Source organism: Lipotes vexillifer, unplaced genomic scaffold (genome assembly GCF_000442215.2).
Source record: "Lipotes vexillifer unplaced genomic scaffold, Lipotes_vexillifer_v1.1 scaffold629, whole genome shotgun sequence".
In the NCBI taxonomy this organism is placed as follows: Eukaryota; Metazoa; Chordata; class Mammalia; order Artiodactyla; family Lipotidae; genus Lipotes; species Lipotes vexillifer.
The window spans coordinates 2,655,438-2,673,610 of record NW_006774188.1 but is presented as its reverse complement, the minus strand read 5'-3'; the positions used below and the strand labels follow the sequence as shown (position 1 = coordinate 2,673,610).

Sequence of the window (18,173 nt, the reverse complement as noted above, 5' to 3'; positions counted from 1 at the left end):
AAAAAAAAAAAAAAAAAAAAAAAAAATCTGATTTGTCCTGATTGCAAGAACCACTTGATAGTTAATGATCAAATTTTCTGTTTCACAGACAACTTAAAAGCTTTACCTATGGTTCTTCTGAGCATTGATTTAACAGACTTTTAAAGAATTACTTAGGCTTCCCAATAATGTACTTTGTTCTGTGTCTAGCAGGCAGTTAATTCTAGGTGCAGATAATATTTGTAATGAACAGAGCCTAGTAGCTTTGGCTTATAGGGGAATAAAATATTTTTAGTAAGAAACAAATCTAAATGACTTCTATAAAAATATGGGGATTTTTTTTAAAAAGACTACCTGATTTTGGATATTGCCTTTTTGTTTATTTTGCACAGGGAAAAGAAATGCTTTGAAAATGTGATTAGGTTTTTTTTGTTTCCCTCTTCTTTATACAAATATTAAGGTGACCTAGAGGTTGAGTTTAGCTCTAGAGTTTAGTTATTTTTCTGCTGTCCTCTCTTCCCCCTCCCCAGCCTAGTGTGCAACACACTCACTCACACACACACACACACACACACACGCACGCAAGTTTCTCTCTCTTTCCTATTTTGTTCACTGTTGTACTTCTGTTTGTTCTGGGAACAATATGACAAGCTGAGTTCCCTCTAGTGGACAAAACCACTTTTGTCAGCTACTGTGACTGCTGACCAAAGCCAGCAAGGCCAGGCTTTTACTGCTGGTATCAGACCTTTCAAGAATAATGTACTCATAGATAGGAATTTAGCGTGCCTCTCTTAAGAGATTGTATCCACCAATTTATACATGTGTTTACCTAAAATAAATTAATATTTTGGAACCAGACTAAGTGCATTTGCTTTGTTAATGATTTTGGAACTAAAGGAAGCATCTTTTTTTTTTTTTTTTTTTTTTTTGCGGTACGCGGGCGTCTCACTGTTGTGGCCTCTCCAGTTGTGGAGCACAGGTTCCTGACGTACCGGCTCAGCGGCCATGGCTCACGGGCCCAGCCGCTCCGCGGCATGTGGGATCTTCCCAGACCGGGGCACGAACCCGTGTCCCCTGCATCGGCAGGCGGACTCTCAACCACTGCACCACCAGGGATGCCCCCAAGGAAGAATCTTTTAATGAGAATCCCGTGCGTTGTTATTGAATGCTATGTTAATGAAACATACAGAGTAAAATGAAAACCACAGGGAAACTTCTGTACTGTTAGGTCTTTTGGCTTCTGTAAGATCTGTAAAGTATCTTTAACTTAAAAATTGTTTTAGGATTTTTCCACTTGTAAATTTTTTCTAAAGATTAAATTTAAATTTTCATGTGTTAGTGTTTTATTATTTCCCTTTTGAAAGGTTATTAGTTGCTTGTCCCCTGGATAGCTCCTGAAATATCTTTCCTTTTAAATTTAATTTGTTTCCTTATCTTTCAATGAAGATACCTTACGTGGTCATTTGTCTTCTGGGCATTTTTTGCTCAGGTGCTGCTGGCATCTAGTAGGTGGAGGTTGGGGAAGCTGCTAAATATCCTCCACAGGACAGTCCCCACAACCAAGAATTATCCAGTCCAGAATGTCAATAGCGCCACGGTGGAGAAACCCTGCTCTAAAATAACCAACTTTAGACTTGACCACACTTCCAAAACAGCAGCACACCAGGCATCGCCTCTTGATGAAATCAGATAACCTGTCGTCCTCCCCAGGGCGACACTGGCCTCCTGGAATCAACAGGAGAGCCTGCCTGTCTTTCCCCTGTTCATTGCTCTCCTCTGCCAGGGAAGTTTTCCTCTCTCTTGTATCAGCTGAAGCTGTCTTACAGTATGAAAATCGGAAGACTTAGCATAGATGTCTTAGCCTGATGTCAAGTTATCCATCCTGCCTTTGCATCTGCTCCTAAGTTATCTGCTCAAGGATGACTGTGCCTATTTCCAAAGCTATCATCTTTCTAACTTATTCTAGGCCTTAAGTCTATCTGTGGTAACCAGTCTGGTGCTGAAGTTTTTCTTAAATCTAACCTAAATTCTTCTTGCTGCAGATTAGCTTCAATTTTTGTTTCTTTACTAGAAAGTTTGCATAGTTACCCTTTGTATACTTGAGGTATTTTGCTGAGTAGCTTCCACACTGTGGTTTTCTCTAATGGTAAGCCTTTTCATCACTTTTATACTTAGCCATTTTTACAACTCTATTCTGAAATTCCTTTGAGTTGGAAAATGGAGGCTTGAGCCAGATGTAGTTTTGACCAATACTGTGTTTATGATGCTTTGAAAAAGCATTTTCTATATTGTCTACAAGTCATGGATCCTAACCTCTGGTCCTTTTTCTGCTATGTTCCTAGTTATTTCTTATATTTATATGCTTTATATTCTTTATCCCCTACTCCTGCCATCTCTAAGTATATTACTTGCTACTTACACCTGTTTCACTTGTTTTTTTTTTGTTTTTTTTTTGTTTTTTTTTTTTTTCGGTACGCGGGCCTCTCACTGTTGTGGCCTCTCCCGTTGCAGAGCACAGGCTCCAGACGCGCAGGCCCAGCAACCATGGCTCACGGGCCCAGCCGCTCTGCGGCATGTGGGATCTTCCCGGACTGGGGCACGAACCCGTGTTCCCTGCATCGGCAGGCGGACTCTCAACCACTGCGCCGCCAGGGAAGCCCCACTTGTTTTATTCTTATTGGCTTCTGATTTGTTTTATATTATTCTGGACTTTCACTCCTTGGAGGGTTTCCGTGCTCGTTATGTATTATTTGCTTATATACTATGCATGCTTTTGAGTCCTCCATCCACACTGGTGACAGTGATGTCCAGAATCAACCACTTTAAGGCAGTCCTCAGCCATCCCCTAAAAGTCCAAGTAAATCATCGATAATCTTGCTTTGAACTTAATCCTCTTACAGGTTTTACATACTTTATAATAGCTGGATGATAAAGCAGTGGTGTCCAATAGAACTTAACAAGGTAATGGAAATATTCTATATTTTATTGCAGCCACTAGTCACATGTAGCTATTGAGCAGTTGCAATGTGGCTTGTGTGACTGAGGAGCTTAATTTTAAATTTAATTAATTTAAATTGAAATTTAAAAAGCCTCATGTGGCTAGTGGCTACCTATTGGACAGTGCAGATATATCACATTGCTACCCAAAATGTGGTCCTCAGACCAGCAGCATTGCCATCACCTGGGAGCTTGCTAGAAATGCAGAATCTTGGGTTCCTTTAGTTCTGCTGAATTAGATCTGCAGTTTGACAAGATCCTCAGGTGCCTTCCACGGCACACTCGAGTTTGAGAAGCACTGATACTTGGCTGTACATTGGAGTCACATGGGGAATTTTTAAAACTATTGCCACTTAGGCCCACTCTCAGCGACTCTGATTTAATTGGTATTAGGTGTGGCCTGGGCTTGGGTTTGTTTTTTTTTTTAAACATCCCCAAAGTGATTCTAATTATACAGCAAAGACTTGTATTCAAACTTCGTGTGTATCCACATCACCTGGGAATTTGGTAAAAATACAGAGGCCCAGCTCTTTCCTGCTTCAGCAAGTCTGGGTCTGTGTTCTTTATTAGCCCTCCAGTGATTCTGATCTCTACATTTGGGGTTTTTAAATCCCTGATCTGGAAGATAGTTTCCCACTTTGTTGGAAATCGTCATGTAAGCGAGAATGAAATGCCTTGCTGACTTGAAAGAAAATTGATCTACTAGATCTTTCAGTCATATGACTAAATGAGTGATTTATGAATACTTGTTTTTCACAAAGTGTGCCACTCTTGGTGTTTGCTCAGTGTTTCCCACATGTGATTTTTAAAATTAGTTGGTGAGCTTCTGGTCTCTAAGACAAGTTTTTCTTCCCCTTTGGACTGTTAGAAGTATCATTCACATTTTGCTTTTCAGAATTGCTAGGAGTTCTGCTCACGACAGCTGGTAGCTTCACTGTCAGTTTGCCAGTTCCTTAAGGTACAAGTTGGAAAGACCCTGGATCAGAATGTTCTATAGTACGGAAGTGTCTCAGACTCAAGAAGAGCCCAACCCCTGTTCCCCACATAGCCCTCAGTCAGTCAGATGCAGCCTGTCAGCTGGGGGCAGTTGGTGTGGAGGGGTGATTTAATGGTGTCTCTGGTACATTCAGATCCTGGCCCATTCCAGACTTTAGACTACAGGGTCAGGAGTATTGCATTTGCCATAAGTCTGTCATGGGAGCTGGGGAAGGGAATGGATAACTAGATGACTCTTTTCCTTTTTCTTTTTTAAAATGTGCTGTTAAGTTTTATGTCAGCCAAAAAACTTTATTTTTGTGATCAGGAAACTTTTTGTATGCTAATGCAGCCAACTTTTGTTAGACCAGGAGTTTATTAGCTATTTGTTTCTGGGAAATAGGATAAGAATTGATGAGGGTTTGGGAAACATGTTAGTAAAAAACTCATTTTTCTCTGCAAAAATTAATTGCTATTAAAAACATGTCACAGAACTGTCTTCCTTCTCTGATTATCAACTTGAGTTTCAATCCTTGTGTTTCCTACAGTAAAATTGTGGGTGGGACGTGAAGTGAGTGTGGATTGCTTTTAACCTGTGATGACTTCAGGGCTTTGCTAGGAAGTCAGCAGCTTTTCTATGGCTGTCCCTGCCCAGATAATGGCAGGTCTGAAATCAAAAGTCATCAAATATGACGTGGGAAAGGCGCAATCAACTTGTGTCTTAGTGGAGATTAAGTAGACTCTGTGCGACCTCTCTGGCAGCAGTAGATAAGAAAAAATGAGACAGAAGAGCCCAGGAAAAGAAGGCTGTCTGAGCACTAGAAGGACACAGATTTGCAGCTGGTTCTCTTAACTGAGGACTTGTCCTAGTAGGAAGCTGTGATCCTGCTACGTTGTGCGGAAACAGCTCGAGAACCAGGACTCTCCGGGGGCACCCCTTTCCGATGAACTTTAGAGGACCTTAGACAAAGAGTGGCTCTCTTGGTTTCACTTAAAGCAAGAAGATAACTTCTGGGCAGACTGATGCCATGCTTGGAAGCAAGGGCTTGGAGGCCAACCCTCAATAAACAGTTTCCCTCAGTGAAGGAGCTGGAGCCTCTGTGAGAAACTCTCCAAAAGCCTACAGCCTGGGATGCATTCCTGTGATAGGAGTCAGCAGTGCTTAAGTTTGCCACAGTGAACTGAGCAAGCAGAAGCTCACCTCTTTCTTATTCTCCTAACCATGGAGGCGGACTCCACTGGAAGCTTGTTTCTTGTCAGTGAGCGGAGTAAAAATCAGTAGCCCACTGGGGCTTACACAGCAATGGGGGTGAGAAGGCACCTCTCTAAATATTCCTGGTAGGCCTAGGTGATGGCTCTAGACCAGCAATTGAGTATCACGATGATTTAGGCAAAATCCAAAGCCTGGGAGGTACCCTAGAGGCAAGGAGAACGGGCTGTTTCCATAGATCCAGGGTGGCAAATTGAGAGAAAAGAATGGGAAAGATTGGGTCAAGAAGCATGAGACTTACTCCCAGTTCTAAGAAAGTCTGTGTGTTTCTGCGCGGCCTTATGTTCCTTGCTTCATGACTAGGCAAATGCTTAAATACAAAACTCAGACAGGAGGACACACAAAGCTGATGATGGCAGAGAATCAGGCTATCATTAGAGAATTAGGCCCTTTACAGGTGTTAACTGTATTCAGTATATATTCACTAGGTGGGGAGGGGAGGTTTCTTCCCTTTTGAGGAAGGCGGAGGCTTGGAAAGGCATGGACTGGTGGAATTTGGTGTTTTGAAATGAATGCTGTCTGACCTTGTCTTTCCCTTTGGCTGTGTACCTAGCGTGTGTCAGTTCCTGGAGCTGTGTCAAAGCCCAGAAGGTGGCTTCGGAGGGGGCCCTGGCCAGTACCCACATCTTGCGCCCACGTATGCAGCAGTCAACGCGCTGTGCATCATTGGCACCAAAGAGGCCTATGATGTCATTAACAGGTACAGTCAAAGCCAGCAGGACTGGACACCCAGCTGGGCTCCCGCCTGCTGACAGTGCACTGACCATCGCCATCTCCTGCCTCTCTCCTGTTCATTTCTCAGAGAGAAGCTTCTCCAGTATTTGTACTCGCTGAAGCAACCCGATGGCTCTTTTCTCATGCACGTTGGAGGTGAGGTGGACGTGAGGTGAGTGAGGTTTTTCTCAGGCTGCTGCGTCAGCAGATTCTCGGGTTTATCTGCCATCAGACATGCCAAGCCCGGGAAAGCTGCTGCCTTGTCTCACCAAATGACATGCAGAGTAAAGTGTCAGTGACACAATTCATAATCACTGCAAATACGATACAGATGTCCTCAGGGGTCACTGTCATTTGACTTCTTTTATGTAAATGCCAAAATATGAGTAACACAGAAATAAAATCAAATGCTTTTGTTTTAAAAATGAAAAATACATTTGTTTGGTATGAAAGGATATACGTAAGATGTAACTGTATAGTGTAATATAATCTTTCATCCCTCTGGCATGGGAATGGGAGATATTTTCTGAATGAATTTGATGAAATCATGAGAATGTTTAACAACTGTGTGAGAATTGCTTTGGGTGGTGCAGAAACCCTTAGGGGCCAGTAGGGTGTATGAAAAACAGTTGCATGAACTGATCGAAACAGCTGGCTCAAAATGATCATTTTTTTCAAGAATTACAAGTACCTAGCAAGTAGTTTACTCACCTGGAAGGAGGTTGCCTATGAAGCATATAGGGAATTCACTGAATTAGTCATTACTCAAAGACAGTGTGGATCATTGAGATTTTATACCAGATTATTATTCTTTAGTCTGATAAATACATTTTTATGAGGTTTCTATATCAAAGCCATCTTATTGCCTATTTGTAAATGTATTTTCCTCTACACAAGTTGATTAATATTCTGGCTTAACTATTGGTTTGAAAGTATAGGGGAAGAAAGAAACATGAAAGTTGTGGAGCACAAAACACGTTGCAGATAAAAGTAGGTAACCAGGCTGCAAAGACCTTCAGTGAAGGATATTCTTCTGTCTGTAAGTAGACTAGGTATCTGGAAACCTAGGTACCTGGAGAACTGTCTCTCTACTCCCAATGCTTCTGACATGAAATGTCGGGGTGTTTTTTCCTCGTATTAAACAGTTCTGACCCTAACTACCCAGAGTTAGCACAGACATCACAGGTTAAGGGCTCAGTCCCACAAGACTGCCCCCATCTCAGACAGTGGTCACAAGTAGTGGGTTACCCATACTTCTGCCTGACTTGGCTACAAACCAGGGGTTCCTACAACCCCCTCCTCCTTTCAGTAATTTGCTAGGAGAGCTCAGAATACTCAGGAGAATTTTTTACTGTTTAACTAGTTTATTATAAAGGATGTCATAAAGAATACAAATGAACAGCCACATGAAGGGGTATATAGGGTGAGGGCTGGAAATGTCCAAGCATAGGGACTTATGTCCCCGTGACGTTGGGATGTGCCACCCTCCCAGCAGGCACAGGGGTGCGTCCACAGCCCAGAAGCTCCCCAGACTCCTTCATCTAGGGTTTTTATGGAGGCTCCACTATGTAGGCATGACAGATGAACTCATCGGCCACTGGGTGATTAACTCAGTCTTCTGGGGAGTGGGCCGGAAAGTTCCAACCCTCGAATCCCATGGTTGGTGCCTCTGGCAACCAGCCCCCATCCTCCAGGAGTCACCTCATTAGCATAAACTCAGGTGTGGTCGAAGAGCTCATTTTATGAATAACAAGACTCTCCTGTCACCCATCAGTCAGGAAATTCCACGGGTTTTATAAGCTCTGTGCTGAGGAGAAGACCAAATACATATTTCTTCTTATATCACAGTATCCCGGTGTCTGTTGTTAAAAGATAAATGGAGGCCTATTAACAATTCTATGAATTTATTTGAGCAAAAATTGATTTGAATGAGGCAGCATCCCATCTAGCACATAGAAAGGGGCCCTGAGGAGCTGTACAAAATGAGAAACTTTTATGGGCAGAAGGTAGCAGGGGCAAGGAAGTTAAACCAGGCAAAAAAGCGGGTTGGCTATGTCCGCCAGGCAGATTCCCTTACCGGTGCTGATCAGGTTTTCTGATTGACGGGTTTAAGATTCCATTTCTGGGAGGGCAGAAATCATAATGAGGTCACGGTTTGGCAATGTGGAGTTTAGCATAAGGGACTCCCTTTTGGGCCTGTGGTCTTGTTTTTACACTGTGTATGCCAGTGAAGCCAATATAACTATTGAGGAAAAGCAGTATTGTGTTGACGTCTTAAGAAAAAAGTTAAAAAATGTTTTCCCCCTCTTGGTCACTACATTTTCATCCTGTTCTACAGGGACTCCAAATTTAGCTTTTTAAAGTTTCCTGAGATTATAGGTGAAAGCAAACAAACCCTGGCAAGATTGCTTTGGCATTTTATCACATACCTTTTTCAGATATTATTACTCTCTTAACTTATTCGTTCTGGCGCCGGTTTCCTTCTGTTTTCTTTTTTTTTCCTGCAAGAGGTGTCCATTGAATTCTGGAGTTCAAAGAGACCCAATAATTGTTTTTTTGTTTGTTTATTTTTTTACTCACAAGTAACCTGTGTATGTTTATTTTTTATTTATTTATTTTTCTTATCAGTTATCCATTTTATACAGATCAGTGTATACATGTCAATCCCAATTGCCCAATTCATCACACCACCACCACCACCCGCCTACCGCTTTCCCCCCTTGGTGTCCATACGTTTGTTCTCTACATCTGTGTCTCAATTTCTGCTCTGCAAACTGGTTCATCTGTACCATTTTCTAGGTTCCACATATATGCGTTAATATACGATATTTGTTTTTCTCTTTCTGACTTACTTCACTCTGTATGACAGTCTCTAGATGCATCCACATCTCTACACATGACCCAATTTCGTTCCTTTTTATGGCTGAGTAATATTCCATTCTATATATGTACCACATCTTCTTTATCCATTTGTCTGTCGATGGGTATTTAGGTTGCTTTTAGGTTGCTTCCATGACCTGGCTATTGTAAGTAGTGCTTCAATGAACATTGAGGTGCATGTGTCTTTTTTTTTTTTTTTAATAAATTTATTTATTTATTTTTGGCTGTGTTGGGTCTTCGTTAATGTGCGTGGGCTTTCTCTAGTTGCAGTGAGCGGGGGCTACTCTTCGTTGGTGAGCAGAGGCTACTCTTAGTTGCTGTGCACGGGCTTCTCATTGTTGTGGCTTCTCGTTGCGGAGCACGGGCTCTAGGCGTGCAGGCTTCAGTAGTTGTGGCATGTGGGCTCAGTAGCTGTGGCTTGTGGGCTCTAGAGCTCAGGTTCAGTAGTTGTGGTGCACGGGCTTAGTTGCTCCATGGCATGTGGGATTTTCCCAGACCAGGGCTCAAACCCGTGTCCCCTGCATTGGCAGGCGGATTCTTAACCACTGTGCCTTCCCACCAGGGAAGCCTGCATGTGTCTTTTTGAATTATGGTTTTCTCTGGGTATATGCCCAGTAGTGGGATTGCTGGGTTGTATGGTAGTTCTATTTTTAGTTTTTTAAGGAACCTCCATACTGTTCTCCATAGTGGCTGTATCAATTTACATTCCCACCAACAGTGCAAGAGGGTTCCCTTTTCTCCACACCCTCTCCAGCATTTGTTGTTTGTAGATTTTCTGATGATGCCCATTCTAACTGGTGTGAGGTGATACCTCATTGTAGTTTTGATTTGCATTTCTCTAATAATTAGTGATGTTGAGCAGCTTCTCATGTGCTTCTTGGCCATCTGTATGTCTTCATTGGAGAAATGTCTGTTTAGATCTTCTGCCCATTTTTCGATTGGGTTGTTTGTTATTTTAATATTGAGCTGCATGAGCTGTTTATATATTTTGGAGATTAATCCTTTGTCTGTTGATTCGTTTGCAAATATTTTCTCCCATTCTGAGGGTTGTCTTTCCATCTTGTTTATGGTTTCCTTTGCTGTGCAAAAGCTTTGAAGTTTCACTAGGTCCCACTTGTTTATTTTTGTTTTTATTTCCATTACTCTAGGAGGTGGATCAAAAAATATTTTGCTGTGATTTATGTCAAACATTCTTCCTATGTTTTCCTCTAAGAGTTTTATAGTGCCCGGTCTTACATTTAGGTCTCTAACCCATTTTGAGTTTATTTTTGTGTATGGTGTTAGGGAGTGTTCTAATTTCATTCTTTTACATGTAGCTGTCCAGTTTTCCCAGCACCACTTATTGAAGAGGCTGTCTTTTCTCCATTGTATATCCTTGCCTCCTTTGTCATAGATTAGTTGACCATAGGTGCGTGGGTTTATCTCTGGGCTTTCTATCCTGTTCCATTGATCTATCTTTCTGTTTTTGTGCCAGTACCATACTGTCTTGATTACTGTAGCTTTGTAGTATAGTCTGAAGTCAGGGAGTCTGATTCCTTCAGCTCCGTTTTTTTCCCTCAAGACTGCTTTGGCTATTCGGGGTCTTTTGTGTCTCCATACAAATTTTAAGGTTTTTTGTTCTAGTTCTGTAAAAAATGCCATTGGTAATTTGATAGGGATTGCATTGAATCTGTAGATTGCTTTGGGTAGTATAGTCATTTTCACAATATTGATTCTTCCAATCCAAGAACATGGTATATCTCTCCATCTGTTGGTATCATCTTTAATTTCTTTCATCAGTGTCTTATAGTTTTCTGCATTACAGGTCTTTTGTCTCCCTAGGTAGGTTTATTCCTAGGTATTTTATTCTTTTCGTTGCAATGGTAAATGGGAGTGTTTAATTTCTCTTTCAGATTTTTCATCATTAGTGTATAGGAATGCAAGAGATTTCTGTGCATTAATTTTGTATCCTGCAACTTTACCAAATTCATTGATTAGCTCTAGTATTTTTCTGGTGGCATCTTTAGGATTCTCTATGTATAGTGTCATGTCATCTGCAAACAGTGACAGTTTTACTTCTTTTCCCATTTGTATTCCTTTTATTTCTTTTTTCTTCTCTGATTGCTGTGACTAGGACTTCCAAAACTATGTTGAATAATAGTGATGGGAGTCTACATCCTTCTCTTGTTCCTGATCTTAGAGGAAATGCTTTCAGTTTTTCACCATTGAGAAGGATGTTTGCTGTGGGTTTGTCATATATGGCCTTTATTATGTTGAAGTAGGTTCCCTCTATGCCCACTTTCTGGAGAGTTTTTATCATAAATGGGTGTTGAATTATGTCAGAAACTGTTTCTGCATCTATTGAGATGATCATATGGTTTTTATTCTTCAATTTGTTAATATGGTGTATCACATTGATTGATTTGCGTATATTGAAGAATCCTTGCATCTCTGGGATAAATCCCACTTGACCATGGTGTATGATTCCTTTTAATGTGTTGTTGGATTCTGTTTGCTACTATTTTGTTGAGGATTTTTGCATCTATATTCATCAGTGATATTGGTCTGTAATTTTCTTTTTTGTAGTATCTTTGTCTGGTTTTGGTATCAGGGTGATGGTGGCCTCATAGAATGAGTTTGGGAGTTTTCCTTCCTCTGCAATTTTTTGGAAGAGTTTGAGAAGGATGGGTGTTAGCTCTTCTCTAAATGTTTGATAGGATTCACCTGTGAAGCCATCTGGTCCTAGACTTTTGTTTGTTGGAAGATTTTAAATCACAGTTTCAATTTCGTTACTTGCAATTGGTCTGGTCATATTTTCTATTTCTTCCTGGTTCAGTCTTGGAAGGATATACCTTTCTAAGAATTTTTCCATTTCTTCCAGGTTGTCCGTTTTATTGGCATAACACTGCTTGTAGTAGTCTCTTATGATGCTTTGTATTTCTGCGGTGTCTGTTGTAACTTCTCCTTTTTCATTTCTCATTTTATTGATTTGAGTCCTCTCCCTCTTTTCCTTGATGAGTCTGGCTAATGGTTTATCAATTTTGTTTATCCTCTCAAAGAACCAGCTTTTAGTTTTATTGATCTTTGCTATTGTTTTCTTTGTTTCTGTTTCATTTATTTCTCCTCTGGTCTTTATGATTTCTTTCCTTCTGCTAAGTTTGGGTTTTGTTTGTTCTTCTTTCTCTAGTTCCTTTAGGTGTAATGTTAGATTGTTTATTTGAGATTTTTCTTGTTTCTTGAGGTAGGCTTGTACAGCTATAAACTTCCCTCTTAAAACTGCTTTTGCTGCATCCCATAGGTTTTGGTTTGTCGTTTTTTTCTTTTTTTTTTTTTGTGGTACACGGGCCTCTCACTGTTGTGTCCTCTCCCTTTGCGGAGCACAGGCTCCGGACGCGCAGGCTCAGCGATCATGGCTCATGGGCCCAGCCTCTCTGCGGCATGTGGGATCTTCCTGGACTGGGGCATGAACCCGTGTCCCCTGCATCAGCAGGTGGACTCTCAACCACTGTGCCACCAGGGAAGCCCGGATTGTCGTGTTTTCATTGTCATTTGTCTCTAGGTATTTTTTGATTTCCTCTTTGATTTCTCCAGTGATCTCTTGGTTATTTAATAATGTACTGTTTAGCCTCCATATGTTTGTGTTTTTTATGTTTTTTTCCCTGTAATTGATTTCTAATCTCATAGTGTTGTGGTCAGAAAAGACGCTTGGTATGATTTCAATTTTCTTCAATTTACTGAGGCTTGATTTGTGACCCACGATGTGATCTATCCTGGAGAATGTTCCATGTGCACTTGAGAAGAAAGTGTAATCTGCTGTTTTTGGATGGAATGTCCTATAAATATCAATTAAATCTATCTGGTCTGTTGTGTCATTTAAAGCTTGTGTTTCCGTATTAATTTTCTATTTGGATGATGTGTCCATTGGTGTAAGTGAGGTGTTACAGTCCCCCACAATTACTGTGTTGCTGTCAATTTCCTCTTTTATAGCTGTTAGCAGTTGCCTTATGTATTGAGGTGCACCTATGTCAGGTGCATATATATTTATAATTGTTATATCTCTTTCTTGGATTGATCCCTTGATCATTACGTAGTGTCCTTCCTTGTCTCTTGTAACATTCTTTATTTTAAAGTTTATTTTATCTGATATGAGTATTGCTACTCCAGCTTTGTTTTGATTTCCATTTGCATGGAATATCTTTTTCCATCCCCTCACTTTCAGTCTGTATGTATCCCTAGGTCTAAAGTGGGTCTCTTGTAGACAGCATATATATGAGTCTTGTTTTTGTATCCATTCAGCATGCCTGTGTCTTTTGGTTGGAGCATTTAATCCATTCACGTTTAAGGTAATTATCAATATGTATGTTCCTGTGACCATTTTCTTAATTGTTTTCGGTTTGTTTTTGTAGGTCCTTTTCTTCTCTTGTGTTTCCCACTTAGAGAAGTTCCTTTAGCATTTGTTGTAGAGCTGGTTTGGTGGTGCGGAATTCTCTTAGCTTTTGCTTGTCTGTAAAGCTTTTGATTTCTTCGTCGAATCTGAATGAGATCCTTGCTGGGTAGAGTAATCTTGGTTGTAGTTTCTTCCTTTTCATCACTTTAAGTATATCATGCCACTCCCTTCTGGCTTGTAGAGTTTCTGCTGAGAAATCAGCTGTTAACCTTATGGGAGTTCCCTTGTATGTTATTTATTGTTTTTCCCTTGCTACTCTCAATAATTTTTCTTTGTCTTTAATTTTTACCAATTTGATTACTATGTGTCTTGGTGTGTTTCTTCTTAGGTTTATCCTGTATGGGACTCTCTGCACTTCCTGCACTTGGGTGGCTATTTCCTTTCCCATGTTAGGGAAGTTTTTGACTCTAATCTCTTCAAATATTTTCTCGGGTCGTTTCTCTCTTCTCCTTCTGGGACCCCTATAATGTGAATGTTGTTGCGTTTAATGTTGTCCCAGAGGTCTCTTAGGCTGTCTTCATTTCTTTTCATTCTTTTTTCTTTATTCTGTTCCCCAGCAGTGAATTCCACCATTCTGTCTTCCAGGTCACTTATCCGTTCTTCTGCCTCAGTTATTCTGCTATGGATTCCTTCTAGTGTAGTTTTCATTTCAGTTGTTGTATTGTTCATCTCTGTTTGTTTGTTCTTTAATTCTTCTAGATCGTTGTTAAACCGTTCTTGCATCTTCTCGATCTTTGCCTCCATTCATTTTCTGAGGTCCTGGATCATCTTCACTATCATTATTCTGAATTGTTTTTCTGGAAGGTTGCCTATCTCCATTTTGTTGTTTTTCTGGGGTTTTATCTTTTTCCTTCATCTGGGGCATAGCCCTCTGTCTTTTCATCTTGTCTGTCTCTCTCTCCTTCTGTTTTCTTATTCATATCTGCTAGACATAAAAAATGTTTGTTTCACTGAAGAGCACTGTAGCCATATTCCTCCTCTACCCGAGCTCCTCTGGTAATGTTCTGCCATTCGAGCCATGCTTTTCATTTACAGAGGATTAAAGACGCGAATGATGGATGAAACTTAGCAGGTCTCATGCAGTTTCCCTGCTTTGCGTGGTTTCTAGTGCCCCAGTTCCATCACTTTTCACTTTGTCTTCCTTTAATTGTCTTTGCCTGGAAGCATCAGCAGTTACTCCTGAGTGCTGTTGAGTGGATTTGACCTGAAGAGAAGCAGCAGTTGATGGGGACAGTTTGGCATCTGGAGGCTAGCTTGTCTCATTCTGGGTTAGGCAGAACTGGTCTCTTGATCTTTCAGGTCTGTCACAACTCCTTCCAGTTTCTGAGATGAGCTTATTCAGGCATTCACAGCTCCTGTGGACTGCCACTAATCCAGTTGCAATGAACTCATAGCAAGCACCATTTTTTTCTCAGTTCTTAAGAAAGGAGCAGTTATGTACTCCTGACCTCCTAATCTAGGTTATATAACCAGAAGCATTCTGGGTGGGTAGTGGGGAGATAGGGACCCAGCATTTGCAAAAGTTTTGGCGACAAAGCATAGAGTGTGTTCAGGAAAGGAGAAGTTCAGTGTGGCTGAAGTGCAGAGTCCTGGTGGGCAGGGGGAGAAATGAAGCTGGACGGCCAGGCTGGGAATAGCCAGAGGGGCCCCGAAGCCTCCTTGAGAAGAGGCTGGAGTTTATTTTAAGGGTAGTGGGAAGCCACTGACAAGTTTTAAGTAGGGAGTGACACAATCTGATTTGTATTTTATTAGAAGTTCTGCAGTTACAGTGAATAGATTGTAGTGTTTTAGTGAAAATCCTCTGGTTTCAGGGCTAGAGGGAGACTGACCCAGGTTAATGGTGACTTGGATTTGGGTAACAGCAGAGAGGATGGAGGGTAGTGGACAAATCTGAGAGATGTGACGACTGGATAGAGGGAGAGAGGAAGAAGATGCTCGAAAAAGGTGTGTTTTGTTCGCTCTCGGTCTCAGTGTGAGATCTGGCAGCAGGTCTCAGTTCTTCCATTCATGAGGTGACCGCCCTGTGTTCGCCGCCTCCCTACCTCAGAGGTTATGTTCGGATTCAAGAGCAAATACCTTTGAAGCCCTTTGAGAGGCTTGAGACCTGAGAGCAGTTAGGTCAGACTTTCGAATTTAGCTTATGGTAGATAGTAACATTTGGCAGAAAGGACTCTTTATGCTTCTGATGCCTGCTGGTATAACTCAGCCTCTGCTGTGCCTTTGGCCGGCGTGAGCAGGCTGATAAAAATGCTGGGAGAAGAATAATGCCTGTGGCTCACTGGAAAGCCCCAGTATACTTGGCTTAGTGTTATGTCCATGTTGAACAATATGGAAGCTGGACCCTTCTCTCTCCTCCCTTTTATATTCCTTAGGAGCCCTTAGAAAAAGGATCTGTAAACAGAATTAGAACAAACTGGTTTTGTCTTCAACATAAAACAGAGCTGAGATGTCGGATGTTTGAAAAGACCCTGGAAGGGAAGAAAAGACAGTTTGTAGATGTGTTCCATAATAGAGGGATCAGCTGAAATAAAAGGTGTCCTGGGAGGAATTAGGGCTGGCAGAATGGAATGGCAAGAATTATTCCAAATCATGTAGGATAACATGGGGGGGAAAAAAAGACATGTTCTTTCTTTTCCCTTTAAAGAGTGTGTGTGTGTGTGTGTGTGGTGTGTGTGTGTGTGTGTGTGTGTGTGTGTGTGTGTGTGTGTGTGTGTGTGTATGTATGTACTGGTGGGATGCTTGAAATCAAAACCCTTTTCTTGCTCTAGAAGCCTAAGGAATGGATCTGAGTGGGGCTCATACATTTCGGTCCCTCTTGCCTGGTCTAAGCAGCCAGTGTGGTCTGGCGGCCTGCTTTGGAGTTTGGAAAAGATACAGTTAACCTTTAACTTGTCCATGCCGTAAACAGACAAGTCCTGGATCTAAAAACAGTACTGACAACTGAATGAGCATGTCAGAAATACCTGAATGACAGCATGGAATTTTGCGAGCCGTTGTAGGTCTTTGAAAGAAGAGCTGAATTCACTGTCGACAGGAATTGTTATGGCTGTTATTTCATCTGGTGTAGATTTGACCATGTGGAGGTAGGGAGAATAGAATGTCATGTTCTTTCACTGAGGCTTTGCCATGAGCAACTCTATTGAAATAGAATGTCAGAGCTCCTGGTTGGAGACCCAGGAGGACTGACCATGGGCTTGGAGTGAGGCCAGGCAGTGATTACAGCTTATGAGGCAGAGAGCAATCTGTCCAAAAAGTTCAGTGAGCCTTGTTCAAGCTCCTCCTTAAAGCTTAACACTTCCACCTCTATTTCTGTCCTTCCAGAAGTGCGTACTGTGCCGCCTCAGTAGCTTCTCTGACCAACATCATCACTCCAGACCTGTTTGAGGGCACTGCTGAATGGATCGCAAGGTGAGAGAATCTGGGATTTGTCCTGCCTCTTAGACTGCAAGCGGTCAAGACTTCTAAAAAACAAAGTGCAGAAGGACCAGAGAAGGGAATATAAAATTACAAGAGATGTCTGGGTTGAAGGATTGTGCATTTCAAAAATACTTTAAAAGTTTTCTTTTTTTCCAAACTTTCTTTAGTGTGATTGGCAAGGATCAAAACCTTGGGTAAACAGTATTGGTCCGAGTCTAAATGGAGTTCAACCAGTTTGGAGAGCAATTTGGAAATATCTCAAAGATGCCCTTGCTGATGACCCCAAAATTCCACTTCTCCGGAAAATCACACCACATGCATGAAAGAGACAAACATAGGACTTGTTTATAATAGTAAAACGCTGGAAACAGATTAAATGTTCACAAGCACAAGATGGATAAGTGAGTTGTGGTGTAGTCATATTGAAATATAATATAGCAATTAAAATGAATGAACTAGAGCTACACGTATCAATATGGGTGAATCTCAAAAACACTGTTGAGGAAAAAAAAGGATGTTAAAGAAAACATGCAGATCACATTTGCTTAAAATTTGAAAACATGCAAAACAATTCTATACTGTTTATGGGAAGAATCACATGTAGTAATATAAAAACATGCTGGGAAGGATAAACACCAAATTCAGGATGGTGCTTACTTCGGGGGAGAAAGTAAAGAAAATGAGATTAAGGGAGGTCTGTACTTCTACTCAGGAGACTTCAGTTGTATCTGTAATTGTTTGTTTAAAATAAAAAAACCTGAAATGCATATGGCTAAATCAAAGCTAGGTGTTAGGTACATGTATCTTCTATATATTATTTGCTATACTTTCATGGATCCTTCAAATTATTTCGTAATTTTAAAAAAAGGTATAGTAGATTTATATGTATTATTGAGGAATTATATCCAAGCTGTATTTTATTTTTTACATTTTAATTTTTATCAAAGTAGTACTTACTACTATAAAAATACAATTTTCAGCTAAACCAAATGAGATACTGTGATCATATTTAGTTTTTTTTTTTGTGGTACGCGGGCCTCTCACTGTTGTGGCCTCTCCCATTGCGGAGCACAGGCTCCGGACGCGCAGGCTCAGCGGCCATGGCTCACGGGCCCAGCCGCTCCGCGGCATGTGGGATCCTCCCGGACTGGGGCACAAACCCGTGTCCCCTGCATTGGCAGGTGGACTCTGAACCACTGCGCCACCAGGGAAGCCCCATATTTACTTTTTTGTATAACTTTTACTTTCCTGGAATTAATTATTACCTCTTAATTCCCGAATTTTCTGCCAGAGCTATAAAAGTATTCTCAATACAGTTAAACACTTCAAGTAATATATCAGTTCTCTTTTGTGTGTGTGTGTGTGTGTGTGTGTGTTTGTGTATGTATGTGTGCACGTGCGTTTTGAGTTATCCCTCCTGGGGCCTCTGCCCTCCTGCTTCAGACTGGACAGATTGCTCTCAGCTTGCTGCACAGCAGGCATCCAGAAGCTTCCTTTCAGGAGGAAATTTACTTT

The 18,173-nt window shown here is 41.2% G+C and overlaps 1 protein-coding gene across 1 annotated transcript in view; it reads left to right on the top strand.

The window, feature by feature from the left end:
* FNTB (farnesyltransferase, CAAX box, subunit beta) overlaps positions 1-18,173 on the top strand; it is an 86,574-nt gene that overhangs the window by 47,728 nt on the left and 20,673 nt on the right. The window contains exons 5-7 of the mRNA XM_007449027.1: positions 5,775-5,921; positions 6,024-6,107; positions 16,563-16,649. Coding sequence (XP_007449089.1) covers positions 5,775-5,921; positions 6,024-6,107; positions 16,563-16,649 — 318 coding nt within the window. The remainder of the gene's footprint in view (positions 1-5,774; positions 5,922-6,023; positions 6,108-16,562; positions 16,650-18,173) is intronic.